The sequence below is a fragment of the Equus przewalskii genome, chromosome 27 (assembly GCF_037783145.1).
Source record: "Equus przewalskii isolate Varuska chromosome 27, EquPr2, whole genome shotgun sequence".
In the NCBI taxonomy this organism is placed as follows: domain Eukaryota; kingdom Metazoa; phylum Chordata; class Mammalia; order Perissodactyla; family Equidae; genus Equus; species Equus przewalskii.
Window position 1 is genome coordinate 13,499,446 of NC_091857.1, and position 16,099 is coordinate 13,515,544.

The 16,099-nt window shown below is 37.1% G+C and overlaps 1 protein-coding gene across 3 annotated transcripts in view; it reads left to right on the top strand.

Annotated features, from left to right (window-relative positions):
* LOC103542125 (ATP-binding cassette sub-family C member 2-like) overlaps nucleotides 1-16,099 on the top strand; it is an 82,237-nt gene that overhangs the window by 50,008 nt on the left and 16,130 nt on the right. For all 3 annotated transcript variants that reach the window (XM_070597589.1, XM_070597590.1, XM_070597591.1), the window contains 4 exons: nucleotides 1,924-1,999; nucleotides 9,214-9,274; nucleotides 9,733-9,952; nucleotides 14,627-14,781. In XM_070597589.1, the coding sequence (XP_070453690.1) occupies nucleotides 1,924-1,999; nucleotides 9,214-9,274; nucleotides 9,733-9,952; nucleotides 14,627-14,781 (512 nt within the window). The remainder of the gene's footprint in view (nucleotides 1-1,923; nucleotides 2,000-9,213; nucleotides 9,275-9,732; nucleotides 9,953-14,626; nucleotides 14,782-16,099) is intronic.

The following is a 16,099-nucleotide window of genomic DNA, read 5'->3' on the forward strand; positions in this document are numbered from 1 at the left end:
GTTCTAGTTCTCAGTGAATAGCTATGTGAGTCTTCATGGAAATGTCTCAACTCCTCTGGTTCTTCCCATTTCTGAAACATAGGGCTTGATCCAGATCTGTTTTTGCTAGTGGCTGATATGGAACTGAACAATGCACATTTTTATCACTCCCTTGTCCCCAAACTGCTTATGACCCGGCCATGTTTTCTTTTCCTATCATTCTCATCCTCACTACTGGAGTTGATAACGGATAACTTGTAAAAAGTAGTGTTTACATGTAATTTGAGTTTGAATATATCAGATCTCTAAGAATCCATCTAGCCCTGAAAAATCTGCAAGTGTCACCTCGTGGGAATATTATGTAAGGAATCCATCAGAGGTGAGAAAAGGGTTCCTGAAGAAAGATATGAGGACTAAAAGATAAATTTACATATTTATAGGTTTCATCTAGATTAATTCTCACCACACTAATGATACTGATGATAGCTAGGATGTCTTGGGTATTAATTATGTCAACATATTCACAAGTTTGGCATTTATTTAATCTTACCTGAAAACTCCTGAGACTACATGGTCCTAATTTTACAAAGAGGTTAGATATCTTGCACAAGTTAAGATAGATTGTAAGTGGCAGAATTTGAATCTGATGCTGCCTCTGTTTCATGCCAGAGGCCAACTAAACTCTTACACGTCATATCAAATGTGTAGCACAAGTACATTGACTTAGTGTGAAAAGACAGGAAGGAGTGTGTGGGTCGGCTCACTCTCACCAGCTCTGGGTCTCTCTGTCTCTGTCTCTCTCTGTGTCTCTCTTTCTCTTTCTCTTTGACAACTTTGAGTTTCAGACAAGTCACTTATTTGAGTTTTCTTTTTCTCCTGCAATATATGGGTAACCTTATCTATTCTCTTTATCTTGTCAGCTCATTTTTGTTGCTCAAATTACATAAAGTATGTGAAAGCACTCTATAAATTGTAAATATGTAAATTAAAACCTTATTGTTATAAGCTCTAAAGATGAGAATGAGCCGTAGGCAGGAGACGCTGAAACATCTCCAAGTGGAATTTTCATGCTGTGAGACCTGACATCCCATGTTTCATAGAGGAAGTTGATGTCAATCAGATTCTTCCATTAAGGGTTCAATGTTTACTTCTAGAGATAAGAAAGCATGGAATTCCCATAACAGACCTTAGAAATCTCCAAGTCCAGTTCCTTCCTTTTAAAGATAAGAAGTCTGAAATTAAAAAAGAGTTTAATTATCATACTGTGGAAAAAGACAAAAATCTACCCAGCTCTCATATGTTTCCCAAATTCACTAAGAGTAACTTGAATCACAGTCTTGTTGTTCTAGATGTGTGACCTTGGTTTGTGTGACCTGCTTAACTTCTCTGTGCTTCAGTCTTTTTATCCCTAAAATAAGGATAATTATGAGGAAGACATAAGGGTAGTTTTGAGAATTAAGAGTTAATATATAGAGAGCATTTAGAACAGTGCCTGCCACATAGGAAGCTATTATTAGTATTAGCGACATTAGTAAGAACATGACAGAGACTTGGAGAGTTTATCATTGTTTCCTTAATAATCTTCACGATAATCACGTTTGTCTACAAGCCTTGATGACCTTCCATTTTTCTGTTAAAGACTAGAGTCATGTTCCTCCGGGCAAATAGCTGGCCCTTCTGTGGAGGATCTGAAACAAGTTAGCACCCCTTTGTGATGTCCGAAAAGGAATTTCTCTGTAGGCTTTTCCATGATGGAATCTTAGTTTTATTAAGGCATGGTAGGTGAAGGGGAAATTATGAGCACAATGAAAGGGCTCTCAGTATTCCTGTGGATCCAGAATACAAAAATTTCTGCAATTTGTGTAATCTTTCACCATGTTTCTCTCTATTTTGTGCATTGCTTGCTTATATGGATATAAAAGCACTCATCATCTTCCTCCCCAGCTCATGCTTTAGAGCAAGTCAGTGTAATCAACTCCAGAACTATACTGAAAGACCAAATCTTGGAGCAAAATGATAGGTGAGTATTAGGATAATACCAAGCTCACTGGGATTATGGACTAGTTAATGACATGTTTTTAGCATTAAAATTCATCTTATAAAAAGAATCTATATATTATAATGGATATAAAATGTACTTAGTGGTTTCCGAATTTTAAACTATAAGTTAGATGGATGTGTCTAAGATTTTAAGTGAGATGGATGTGACTTAGTTTGAGAAACATATGCTCATTAGATCTCAGTAATTTCTAGCCAAATTCTAGTAGTAGAATCTACCTGAATTTTTTTGTGTGTGCTAAAAATATCCCCAACCCACAGCATTCATACACACTGCAGATGTGAATGCGAAAATTAGGCTTCAAACTTGAAAATTCTACAATGGACTGGAATGATTTTCAAGCCAAGATATGTGACCTAGAAATATAGACTTGGTGTGGGAGTTGAAGAATCTGTTTAGAAAAACTTGAAGCAGAAAGGAGGGAAGAAAGTGCGGAAGAGAGGGAGGAAGGGAGGGAGGGAGGAAAGGAGAGAGGGATGGCAGAAAGTGAGAGAGAAATAAAAATAATAAAACTTTGACCCTGATTTGATTTTGTTATACTTCTTTTTTGTTAGTAAGTGACTAAAATGAGCATTGATTGAAGCAAATTAGTCTAAGCAGTTATTTTCCCCAATACTCCCCCCAGCAATTGCAAACAGGAGACTGAAAAAGAAAGAAAAAGGGTAATAACGGGAATAAGTAGATTAAAAAGTAAGTGGCCAGAATTGTAGGGAGGAGTACTGGCCAAAATTGCTAAAATAGAGAATTGGAATGAATTACAGAGAAGCAAGCACTTTAGGATTCAATAGCTCAGACTTTTGTAGATTTGACCTTGAATAAAAGAACGGACCTTGAATTTATTTTTTTGAAAGAATTGGCTATTCCTAATGGTGTGTGGATAATGTGGATGTTGCAGGTTGGAGCCCTGTGTGCATGCCAGATTTAGCTGTCTCAATAGGTCAACTAAATCGTTCCTCTTTCATCATAAAGAACTTGGACTGCTTCTCTTCTTTATTGTCGTGGTGTTGTCATCCAGTCTCATGACTTTAAATACTTTGTATACACTAATGCCTTCAAGTTTATATCTCCAACCCGACCTGTCTTTTGAACTCCAGAGTTGGACAGCCAGCTGACCGTCCTTTTTGATGTCTAGATGACACTTCTAACTTACATGTCCAAAGCAGAACCCTTGATTTTCCCACATCACACACAGACCTGCCCCTCGGGCAATCTTCTTGGCTAATGGCAACACCATTCTTTCAGTTGCGTAGATAAAAATATCTTGCCATCACCCTTGACCTCTCTGTTACTCCATATCCAATCCATCATCAAATTCCATGGGCGCTCTTCAAAATTCAGCCACAACCCATCACTTTCACAGCTGTCCAAATCACTATCATGTCTCACCTACATTACTGTAATTGTATTCTTACAGTTCTTCCTGCTGCCATCTTTGCCCTGCACGGTCTGTTTGCAACACAGTATCCAGAGTGGTTTTCTTTACAATTATAAGTCAGATCATGTCACTCTTCTGCCCAAAATCTCCAAAGGATTCACATCTCAGAGTAATAACCCAAGCCCTTACAATGACCTGTAAAGCCGTTTAGGACCTGGACCTGTTTAACCTTTCTGATCTCAGAACCTCCTAAAGCTCACCCCTCACTACTCTGCTCCAGCAACGCTGACTCCTTGCTGTTCCTGGAACAACCAGGCGTGTACCTACCCCAGGGCCTTTGCACTTTCTGATCTCACTCCTTAGAGCATACTTCTTCCAGATATCCATATGATTGCTGACCCACCTTCTGTAGGTCCTTGCTCAAATGTCACGTCATCAATGAAGACTTGTTTAGCTAGCCTAGATCACAGTACTTCCTACCAGCTTCCTGGCTTTATTTTTCTTCCTATAATTCTTATTAATTTTCAGCATACTGGAAAATTAACTTATTTACTTTCATTTTGTCTTTCTCTCACATCTAGGTTATAAGATTTATAAAAGCAAGAATTTTTGTCTATTTGTTCACTCCTCTATTGCCATCTAAACAGCAAGTTTCAACTAAACACTAAATAGCGTATAAGCTGGTGTTCAATAAATATTTGTTGAATGGATGAATTAATAACTACAGACTGAATGAACACTCAAGAATCCTTTAATCCACCATTTTTTTTTTACCATTACAATACCTTTCATTTAAATGAGTGTCTCCAGGAAAAGCAAATCCAGAAACACTAAAATAGACTTTGAAATTCACGTGCTGTAAGATCTACACACATCTAAATCATAAAGAGAGTTTTCACCTGTGTATAGTCTCACCAGGTACTCCATAAGTAGCTTGCTTAAAATCTTGAAACTTAAAAATCGCTAAGTATTGTTGTAAGCTTAATTATCCCCTTCCCTCTATAATAAATCAATTTTCCTTATTTATAAAGTCACTGTTAGTCATAGTATCTAAATTGAACCCCTTGAAGTATCTTGAACTTCTTTGGGGAAATTTATCCTTGAAAAATGAACCCCAATCCCTATAAAGATTTGTTTACAGAATTGGTTTCTAAACATTTCTCAAGTTGCGGAGGAGTAGACTGGAGCCAGCATTCTGAAACTTTCTTCTTCAGTGACGAGTACGTTGGGAAAACTGCCTCAATCCCAGTCATATTCTTGTCAATCAACCAAACAGCAAGACTGCTTTTTTGATGACTGTGATAAAACATGTTGGATATCCATGAATCCCACCATGCCAATCTTTTCTTATTTTTAATTATAGTAATTAAATCATTTTTATCTTGTGTTGAGAGACCAGATACCTATTGTTTTAATTTTTCCAAACTATATGCATGTTTGACTACTTCCTGTATATTTCCCAGCTCATTACTTTTTATGCTATTTCCTATTCTAGCTTTCATTTTTTATCTGCTTTACTATCTGGTAAGGTAGCATAACACGGAGAAAATTTTCCTGACTTTTCAATCTAGTTTTCTATTTTTTAGAATTACTCAATCATTTCCAATTAGTGCAGAATTAAGATAGACTAGGGATTGGCAGATAAAAGCAGGCAGGAACTTTACAACAGTTAGAGTCTCTGCAATGGGATGCACTGAGATAGAACACAACGCGTCTTCCTCATGGGATAGTTCAGGGGGAAACAGGCTAACTGCCCATCAGGAGGGAGATGGAAAGGAAGGGTGTTGGATCAAATAACGTCTGAGAATCCCTCCCTCTGAAATTTAAGAATTAGAATTATTTTATGACATTAGCTCAGTTTTCTAATAGGGACTAAAATAATTTGAACTGTGTCCACATTTTATTTTTTGTTCTAAATGTATATTTATATATTAATTATTTTATTTCCTTAAATATTTATTCCTATCTTCCTTGAATAAAATAAGTTGAGAATGTTATTTTAGTATCTAGACTGCCCCCTTCTGGCTTTCATGTCAGACTCTATCAATCACTTTAATCCTCCCATCCATACTCCCTACTTTGCAGCTGTATGCTCAGTCCAGGGATAATGGTTTCAGTATGTTAATTTTATATCTTTTATACAAAAATATGCAGGTGGGTGTTGTGCCAACTTTCCTAAGGCTTGCTGAAGGACAGAACAAGACTCATTACGAAACTTTTCTACCAGCATAAAATAATTTGCTCTTTTAAAATTCAAATAAAATCTGTTATTCACAACAAAGTGCTCAGAATCAAATGCAGTATTTTTGTGGAAAAAGAATAAATAACATTATAGTTTGGAAAAGCAATACCCTCCTGTATAGTGTCCACTAAATTATTGGTCTTTGTTAGTTATGTCTAATTAGAATGTTTTAATTCCCTTTTAACAGTTGGGTTTCATAGTATTTTATATCCAGCTACATTAAGAATTAATTTTTTGGCTTGACATCAATGCTAAATTTGCTTATTCAAACAGAAGCCATGCCAAAGGCTTGAAGGATGATGACAGTAATTAACCCAAATCATATACCAGGAGCTTTTCCAGTGAAAGTGTCTGTTAAGTAGTGTATCTTTTTTTGATGGCGAAGCTGGTACTACAAAAGGCAGGTACGCCAGCCTTCCACAGAATGTTTCTTTACACCAGTGCCAGAGACAGGAAGGGATAAACTATGGGACTGATCAAATGAGGCATTTCTGATTCTGAGAAATAAAATGGGACACATGGAAAGATGAGGGTGTGTATCTTAGTTCAGTATTTCTAGAGGTCAGTTTGATATTAGATATATGGAACAACTTAGAATTTAGTATACCTCATGCTTCTATGTCCCTACAAGGGACAATGAGAGATGTGTAAAAAGAATGATTATTATAGCAATAATTAAAGCAGGAAAAACTGCAACTAGTAGAACTATTGGTTTTCTTAAATAAATCTTAATGTAGTAAAATGATGAACTATGTTGCCATATGGTAAAATATAATGCTGCTCTAGAATAATATTTGATGTTTATCATATATTGAGTTACAAAGACCATGTATAAAATTTTTTAAAAATTAAAGACTGGTTGCCAAGCAGCATTTGTACTTTGATACCACACACATATAGAGAAAAGACTATGGCAATATTCACAAGCGTGTTAGCACGGAATGTGTCTGGAACGTAGGATTATGAATCTGTTCTTCCTCTCTCCTGCTTCTCTTCCTCTTCTGTTTTCCCTCCTTGTCTGTACTTACTCTTCTTCGTGCTATTTGGGTATTTTCCAAATATTTCTCCAATAATACAGCTCCAGAGGAATTGTATTCCCTACTTGGTGATTGGTTGAAAATGTGCCAGGATTGAGTCAGAGGAAGTGTTTTGGCCCTTTTCAAAGCCAGAGAAAGCTTTAGAGAAGGTAGGAAAATAACTGGTTCCGTTTAGGGTGTGTATGAGACAAAGAAATGAGGTAGATGGAACGTAGACATTTGACTGTACGGATCTGGAGCTCAAGGAAGAGATGTGGATTAGAGACACCAATTTGAGAGTCATCCACAAATAAGAAGGTTCTTGAAACTGTGGGGTATGGATGAGATTGCTCAGGAGAGTGTGGAGCATACAAAGGAAAGAATGACTAGACCTGAGCCTAAGGACACGTAAACATCAAAGGAAACAGAGACAGGAGCTCAAAGAGAAACCAATAGAAGGCCAGAGAGGTGGGAGAAAATACAAACATGTGGAGGGAGGGAAGTAAAAGGAAGAGGCCCTTGAACAGGGGGTGGTCCATGATGTTAAATGTCATGGACACTTAAGTGAAATGATTTTCAAACATCCTATGCATTCAGCACTAAGTATTTTACTTATTTCAGCAAAGCACCATTGATGGAAACAGTTTCTGCCAGGTGCCAGAAAGTTTGAGGAGGAAAAGGTGGTTTGGCATAAAAATGTTTGTCTACAAAAGGAAGACAAGAAGTAGGATGGTAACTGAAGGGGGACATAGAATTGAGAATGGGATCATTTTATGGTGAGGGTATTGGTTTTAAGATGAGAAGAATGTGTTGTTCTCTGCAGGCTGATGGGAAGAAGTCGATAGAAAGGAAGAAGGTGGAGATTAGAAAAAAGAGGGAATAATTCAGGATTTTCTACATTTGCCTTATGATAAGAATCCCTTGGATCATTTGTTTAAAAAGACAGATTTCAAGGGGGGAAATTTCATAATCTGGTTGTTTTTTTTTTTTTTTTTGGTGAGGGCGATTGTCACTGAGCTAACATCTGTCGCCAATCTTCCTCTTTTTGCTTGAGGAAGATTGCTGTTGAGACAATCTTCCTCTATTTTGTATATGGGATGCCACCACAGTATGGTTTGATGAGTGACATGTAGGTCCACACCTGGGATCCGAACCCATGAACCCCAGGCCGCCAAAGCAGAGCACACAAACTTAACCACTATGCCACCAAACCGGCCCCTTCATAATCTCTATTTTTAGCAAGCACTGTCAAATGACTCTTTTTGACAGGAAAGTGTAGAAACACTATAATAAATAAATATATTTTGAAAAAATGGGATTTGGGTCATAAGTTTATCCTTAGATCTGAGGAGAGAACTACCTTTGTTACAGGAGAGAATTAAAAAAGGCTGGGTGGAGATGGAGATAAATATAGAGGTTTGGTGACTGACTTCCCTGTCTGCTTCTACTTTCTCATCAAGTAGGATGGGAGGCCCCCTTCTGAGAGTGAGGCAATAATTTCTAGGCACTAATAAAAGCCCAGGTGGAAGGAAGATATTAATTTATAGTGGAACCGGTTTGCAAGGCTGTATGATTTTTTGAAGCAGCACTCCACAGGTGGGGAGCAATTGTGACGAAGCCTGACATGTGAGCTCTAACATGGAAGTTTAATGGAAGGAAAGCAGGGCCTGAGAGTTCAACCTATTACCACAGATTGGATGAAATGGTAATCACAGAATATAGGCTGGGTAATGAAGGGAATAGAGACAGGGTATGGGTTTGTCTGGGACTGAGAGTTTCCTGGAGTGTGGGACAGTCAATGCTAAAACCAGGAACATCCTAGGTAAACCAGGATCGTTGATCATCCTGGAGGGCAAGGATGATAGAAAGTTGGATTTGGGAACTGGGAAGTTAGAAGGAATAAAAACCAAGTGTAGGGAGAGTAATTGAATGTACAACTTAGAAATAGAAGAGATTATGGCCAGAGACTGAAGTGTTTAGAGTTGGATCTTCAGAGAGGGTTAGTTCCACGTAATGAGATTGATGGTTTAAGGTCATGAAAATTGATTGTGAAAGTAGAATGCAGATACAGGACGCTGGAAGTATTAAGGCCATGAAGTTGAGAAGAGATCGAGTTTAATACAGTTGTCCATGTAAGCTATGACATCACCTAGGATGGTGGCAGAACGAAGTAGGACCAGTGAGCCTGATGCTAAGTCTTCAGATAAGCCAGAGGCAAGTAGATGTGAAGGCACAGATTATGGTACAGCCAGATGGCATTAGCTTAAACCATCTAGGGACTGGGCTCAAGTTTAAAGGATAATTATCTAGAAGAAGCAGTGAAAAATCAGACAATATGCCCTGGCCCTAAAATATGTGGGTTATGGGAGAATAAACAATCTCCCTTTGAGACGATTAAAGGAACAATTTTATCATAAGGGAAAGTTAGGGTGCTGATAAGGAAGGAGAGGAATAAGCAGCAAAAAGGCTGAGAATATATAACTTTAAAAAAATGTTTAGTTGATCTAAAGCCTAAAAAATGTATGTTGTCTTGCTTCATCAGGCCCTCATTGGATCAAGGAAAACAGTTCTCAATGAAAAAAGAAAAGATCCCTATTGGTGGGGTAAGCACCGGAATAACTAGTGTTATTTGTTATTAACCACTCAAACATAAAAGATAACACTGCATTTTTAATAAATATCATACATTTTTCCTCGAATCTTAGGAGAGTCACTATATAATAGTTTGAAGAAGTTAAATTTAATGGAACTGTTGGATGTTATAGTGGTGTTTAATCAGGATTGCATGTTTTTTAGCTGTGTGTATTCTTATTTACTAATATAGTAACTAACATTATTTGAGCATTTATTTTTAAGTGCTAAGGACTGTGCTGGTGCTTTACATGTACTCATAAGGTGGCTACTGTTAATATTCCGATTTCCAGTTGGGTAATCTGAGGGTTAGAGGAGTTAGTGACCTGACCAAGATCACAAAGCTTAGGAAATGTCAGAGGAGGATTTAAATCTAGCCTGTCTGAATTTTAAGTGCAGTAACCTAATTTTATATCAATTTTGCCGTTAGGTGAAGTTCTCAATCATTCTGAAGTACCTCCGAGCCTTCGGCTGGCTCTGGGTGTGGCTGAGCATGGCCACTTACCTAGGGCAGAATTTGGTGGCCATTGGGCAGAATCTATGGCTTAGCGCCTGGGCGAAGGAAGCCAAGCACGTGAGTGAGTTCACAGAATGGAAGCAAATAAGAAGCAATAACCTCAACATCTATGGATTATTGGGATTAATGCAAGGTAAAGAAAAAAAGAATCCACCTGCTTCTCTTTTCTCTTTCTGACCTAATTGATTCAAACGCAAGCATATGGCATCATTTTATTTCAAGTAAATCTATGCCATAGTTTTCAATTATTTTAGGAGGATTCAAATGGATATGTTTTTAATTCACCCTATTTGAGAGAGTAAATCATAACTTGTATGTGTCAGCTACATGGTGCACACTAAATAATTTATTTTTCTCCTTTAATTTGGACTATAATTAACTAGGAAGGTGTTATGATCCCCATGCTATAGCTGAGGAAAATGAGGCTAATTGGTTAAGTCATTTAGGACTCAAAAGTGTTGACTACATGGCTACTCGCTGTATGCATGAGGCTTGTGATTGACGGGAAGATCAGTAAGGAGTCTGTTAAAAACTACATTGTAAGTGAAGTTTAAAACGACGTGGCAAGCAATAAGTGCTGTAAAAGTAGTAAAAGAAAGCACTGAGAGGATTCAGAGCAGGGGAAAGCCAGATTTGGTTGCCAGATTAAGGTAATTTCCACGACATAGTTGGTATTTGAGGTGACCCTAAAATGATGGATTGAATTTTGTCAGATTGAGAACAAAGAGAAGGAGAGAAGGTGATAGATGGAAAGAGAAAGCATGAGTAAAGACAGGGATGGGGAGGGTCGGGGGATATTGGTGTGACTGGGGGTGCCAGTTTGAGTGGTCTGCAGGTTACTGCGAGGGCAGTAGGGGGACTAGTTGTGGGAAAGTCTTTTGGAGATCCGTTGGAGATGATAGTTGGAAAGGCAAATGGAAAACTCTGAGAATTTGAGGAAAAAGAAGTAACATAATTGGAGTTAGTTTTCAGACTAAGAATAAATTCGCAGTGATGATAAAAGCTAGATTTTTATTGAAGAGACTAAAGTCAGAGAGCAGCGAGGAGTTGAGCTTGGTAGGGAAAGAATAATCAATCTGGGGAGCTCCTGTTACAGCTTTAAGGGAGATTCTGTAGCCCTTGAAGAATATTTTAAGTGAGCAAATACCATTTCCTATACTAGACAAGGTATGCGAGCTTAGCGTTCACAATTTTACTTGTGTAAAGTCTTATTTTTGATTAACTATCAGTAGGAAGTATTTTTTAACAAAGGCAACCGGTCATGCACAGTTTAATCAAAAAGGTTTTTTCCTGATTGTATTTTTGTTTAGAGTGGTCTTCAGTCGTTAGCAGATAAATCTTCTCTAATGTTTTCATTTTTAATTTTTTACATTTTAAAAAATTTAAACTTCTCTCAAGACTTATTATTAAATGCAACAATAAGTTATCCATAAGTAACGTGAGCCTAAGAAATGAAAATGTATAATTTCTGATTTTTTCAGTAGATCCAAGCTATGCCTTACGGAATTGGGTCCAATCAAGAGCAGGCTGTGTCCACTGACATCATCATAGCTCTTTATTTTTTTCTGAGCCTAAAAGCATAAATGGCACTTTCACGTGTTAATACCAGAGGCCTGCTATGAATAATATAGAAGGCTAACATTCAAACAAAACTAGAATACTGAAGCAGAAAATGTTAGATTTGTATTCTAAAACAATAATAATGGTCTTACCTCCTTTTCTAAAAATGAAATAGCCCTGAACATTTTTTCCTGGATCCCAGCTGTTTGCTTTAGAATCTGTAGGACACTCTGACTATTCTTAATCTGTTGTGTTTTATCCCTCATTATTAGTAACTTCCATTCTCTAATCCAGTGTGTAAAATATAGGCACTTTATTTTCAAAGTACAATGTTTGAAGAGTACACTGCTGCTTCTAGTTTAAAATGAATGAGTGGATCATTTACTTACCTTGCAAAATTTCACTGAAATGACAGTGAGTAAATATAAAAGGAAAGGCCTCGAGGGGCTTTCATAGTGATAAATTCCTACATAAGCCATTATACTGATAGATAATCAAGGGTAGAAGAGCCTGTAGCCAGGAAAAGATACTGGAGAAGCTGTAACAGAAGAGAGAGATGTTCAGTTGAGCTGTGGAAAAACACTAAACTCATGGTTACAGGTACAGAGAGTAGGATTGAGCTGCATGGAAATGATCAAGGTGATTCACGAGAGCATTGCTCTCCTGGCCCATCAGCTCTCCTGCAACACCCACCACCTCAACCGCCAATGTATACAGCAACTGGCATAGTAGCAGTGCAATGGACAGTAGAAAGCTGATGTCTAAAGAGGAAATTAGGGTTTCTAGTGTGTGTGACATACATAGAAGAAAGCTTCCTTAAGTTTCTTTTGGAGAAGCTCCAGCCTACATGTCTGGATCCCCATACGAAGATTCCCAGTGTCACACCTACCCGCTTAGGTGGAACTTGAAATAAGCCCTTCCATTCAGAGGAGAGAAACGTTGGGGGACATTAATGTAGGCAATGCAGAAGGAAGCCACAACAAGGACCTCTATTAATTAACCATGTCTTTATCTCGAGATATATGTTTAAACTGATAATGATAGATGGTCATGCATTTTAATCAAGCCAACAGTATAAGTAAGAGCCAAAAAATAGAGCAGCAGAGGCCAAAACTAAAATATTCATATTTGGAATGGAAGAAAAGCTTTAAAAATGTCTAATTAGTATTTCCAGCTATTCAAAATATTGTATCCACAAAGCAAGTGCAGAATGTGATGAAATAAGTTTAACCTTAGGACAAGAAAGTTCCTGAAAAATGTAAAGAACTTTAAAAGATTGTGCAAGCATGAGAGGATAAATTAGAAGAAATTATCCCAGATGTACAACATCAAAAACAGAGGAGGGAAAAGATAGATAAAAAATTAAAGGGATCATCCAGGAAATTCAACATTCACATGAAAAGACTTCCAGTAAATGGAAGGGAAAATTATCAAGTACGTAATATTTAAGAACATTTCCATGACTGAAGGATACAGATGCCTCTTCCTGCAACCATTCCAGTTTAGAGCAGAACAACAGAGGGTTTCAAGAGAGTAGTCTGTGTTGCAGGGAGAAAGGAACTAAATAAGATGAAAGAAATAATAAAATAGCTGATGAGTCTGAATATATTCAGAAAAGATTTGCTGACTGTTGAAGTGTTTGGGAATAAATTAGTATTTGTTGTGTAGAAAACTAAGCATATGGAAAAATAGTGGTATAAGCTTTATAAATTTAATAAACTTCTTGAATAATATCTGATTACTAGTAATGTAAACACTGAATACTTGTTTGAGAAAAAAGGTAACAACCTATTTTTAGAAGAGGAGGAGAGACATATAGGGGAGTGAGATGGGAAAATAGTAGAAAATATTTAAGATTGAGAAATCATATAACAGCAGTGTGAGATATTATTTAAAATATAAAAGAACTACCTAAAAGAATTTAAGGTGGTCATGGTCTACTATTTTGATTTGTTTTATTTTAAACATTATGCCTACAAAGGAAAAAGAATCATATTGGTAACACACTTTGGTTCGCAATTTTGTATATTAGAATGCAATGGAGCAATTGTGCATCCGCTAAGACACAGGAATAGACTGGCTTAAGAAACGTGGAAATTTGACTCCCCAAACTGAGAAGTCTAGACATAAGTCTTTAAACACACTTGATCCCAGGGCTCAAATGAAATGTCCACTACTATGTCTTTATCAGGTCTACTTGTTGGCTTAATTCTCAGGCTTCACGTGGTGATGGAAATGTTCTTTTTCAAAGAACTTCCTTCCATAGAAATCCGTGAAACTACTTTCCTTGAAACAATTTGAGTCACACATCCATCCTTGAACCAGTCATTGTGTTGAAACATTTCTTTTTCCTGCCTTCCCAGTTCCCCAGTTTGGGATCTCTTTGTCCTTTTATTTCTTCTTACACACCTGGACAGCTCTTTTATGAGTCTCTTTCTTGTCATATTTTGTCAAATGCAGCTAACAGTCAACAGATGCTAATAACTGTTTTCCAACCTCTTCCGCCAAAGCTCCATGTTTACTATTTATATTTTCTGCCTTTGCAAGAAAAACCCTCCCACCAACCAAATCTCAGCAGCTGAACAAACCAAAAAATGTTTACTCCTCACTCATACCATGTGCCCACTGTGGGTCAGGAAAGGGACTTTACTTGTTCTAGCAACCCAAGCTGAAGAAGCAATCCAGTCACCATTTTCAATGTTGGTAGGCACTGCACAACGGGAATGGGAGCTTCAGCAGGTCTGACACCAGCAACAAAACGCTTTAACCTGGAAGTATCGTGTACTGTTTCTGCCTCAACTTATGGTTCAGAACTGTTCATGTGGTTCCATCAGTCACAAGGAGGCCAGAAAGTGCAACTCTCCCATGGACCTAGGGGCTGGGAGAACTGAAATCATTTGGCTTTCAGCTTCAGTGACTACCACATTGATTCACAGGACATCATAAAGTTAATAGGTTGCTAAAATTCTGTGAACCTGAGTGATCTCTTCTGTGCATTCTCTAGAACCTATGGCCGTGAATGAGGATAGCCCTGCTATGGTAGCATGGCCACCCATCAGAGTGTTCTATTTATTTTCAGCATACCAGTATACATTTATACTTAGTTTGGTCCACAATCACACAATTTTAAGTTTGATATTTGAGTTTTCCATTACAAACTGGATGCGATTATAAGCAACCTTTTGAGAGTTAAAATATAAAATTCCTTTAAGATGTTGATGTGCTCCTGATATCAATTTGTGTTTAGGTCTCTTTGTCTGCTCTGGGGCCTATGTACTCACCAGGGGGTCCCTGGCTGCCTCTCGAACTTTGCATGCTCAGCTGTTGGATAATGTACTGCACCTCCCACTTCAGTTTTTTGAAACCAATCCCATAGGCCAGATCATCAATCGGTTCACCAAGGTAAGCAAAGACGTACCTTGTTAAATAACATGCCTTAAAGATGATGATCCATGTTTAGTACCTTATAATCTCATTGTAAAAATGATCATCTTAAAAAGATGGGATCGTGTTTAGTATAGATTGCATTGTTAAATTTATGTCTAATTCTTGGAACATTTATAATTGACGTATAACAGAGTCACATCTTACACGTATAATTAAAATAGCTCTTGCAAATTGCTGAAAGAACCCAAAAAGTATGTATGCTTTGATGTCTACAACTCTAATTCCTATACACATTGAGTTTGAGAATCAGTGATTTACGCTGAGAGGAGGAATAAAATGTAAGTCTATTTGGAGATATCTGAATTTTTAAGCATTTTATTAAGATAGCTATCAACTTGTTTATGGTGAATGGGGGATGGTTGCATATTTCCGGAGTGTCTCTGCTTATCTATATGGTTTTCTCCATTGTGTTCACTATTAAGCAATTATAATTGCACTGTCTAATAGAAATATAATGCAGGCCACATAGGTAACATTAAATTTTTTAGTAACCACAATAGAAAAGTAAAAAGAAACAGTTGAAATAATTAGAATCTTTATTTTATTTAATACAGAATGTCTGAAACATTATTTCAAACTCTAATCAATGCAAAATTATTAACTAAATATTTTACATTCTTTTTTTACTGACTTGTATTGCATATTTACAGTGCATCTCAGTTTGCGGTAGCCACATTTTAAGTGCTCAATAGCCACGTATTGCTAGTGGTTCCTGTGTTAGACAGTGCAGGTCCATAACCTTAAAATATGGCAATGTATTTATGTGCATATGTAAAAAAAAATGGTGTGTCTATGGGGGGAAATGAGGATAAAACATGAAAATATAAATGAAAGTACCTAGCATAATAAATGCTTGATAGAATATTAAATCTCGCTTAATCATACCAATGTACACACTGTTCTTTGAAAATTTACAGAAGAACTTGATCACCAGAATTCTATCCCTCTCACTGGACATTTCTCTATGACCCTACTGAATAACTGTGATTTTTATACAGGAATATGTCAGATGATTGGGTCTTAAACAGATAAGAATATGGGAAAGTATGTTCTAAAGACAGGAAGATACATATGAATATGATTTTCTTACATTATTTGGTATATGAGATAATCAGGGAAATCCCAAAGCAAGACAGAATTAATAAAATTCCATCTCTACTCTGTGTATCAGTTTTGTCCTAAACAGAGTAGTTCATCCCTTTAAGATTCAGTCTTCCTGTTCTCTGATATCTCTTAGGTCATACCTTATACCACAAACATAGATTTGATTAAG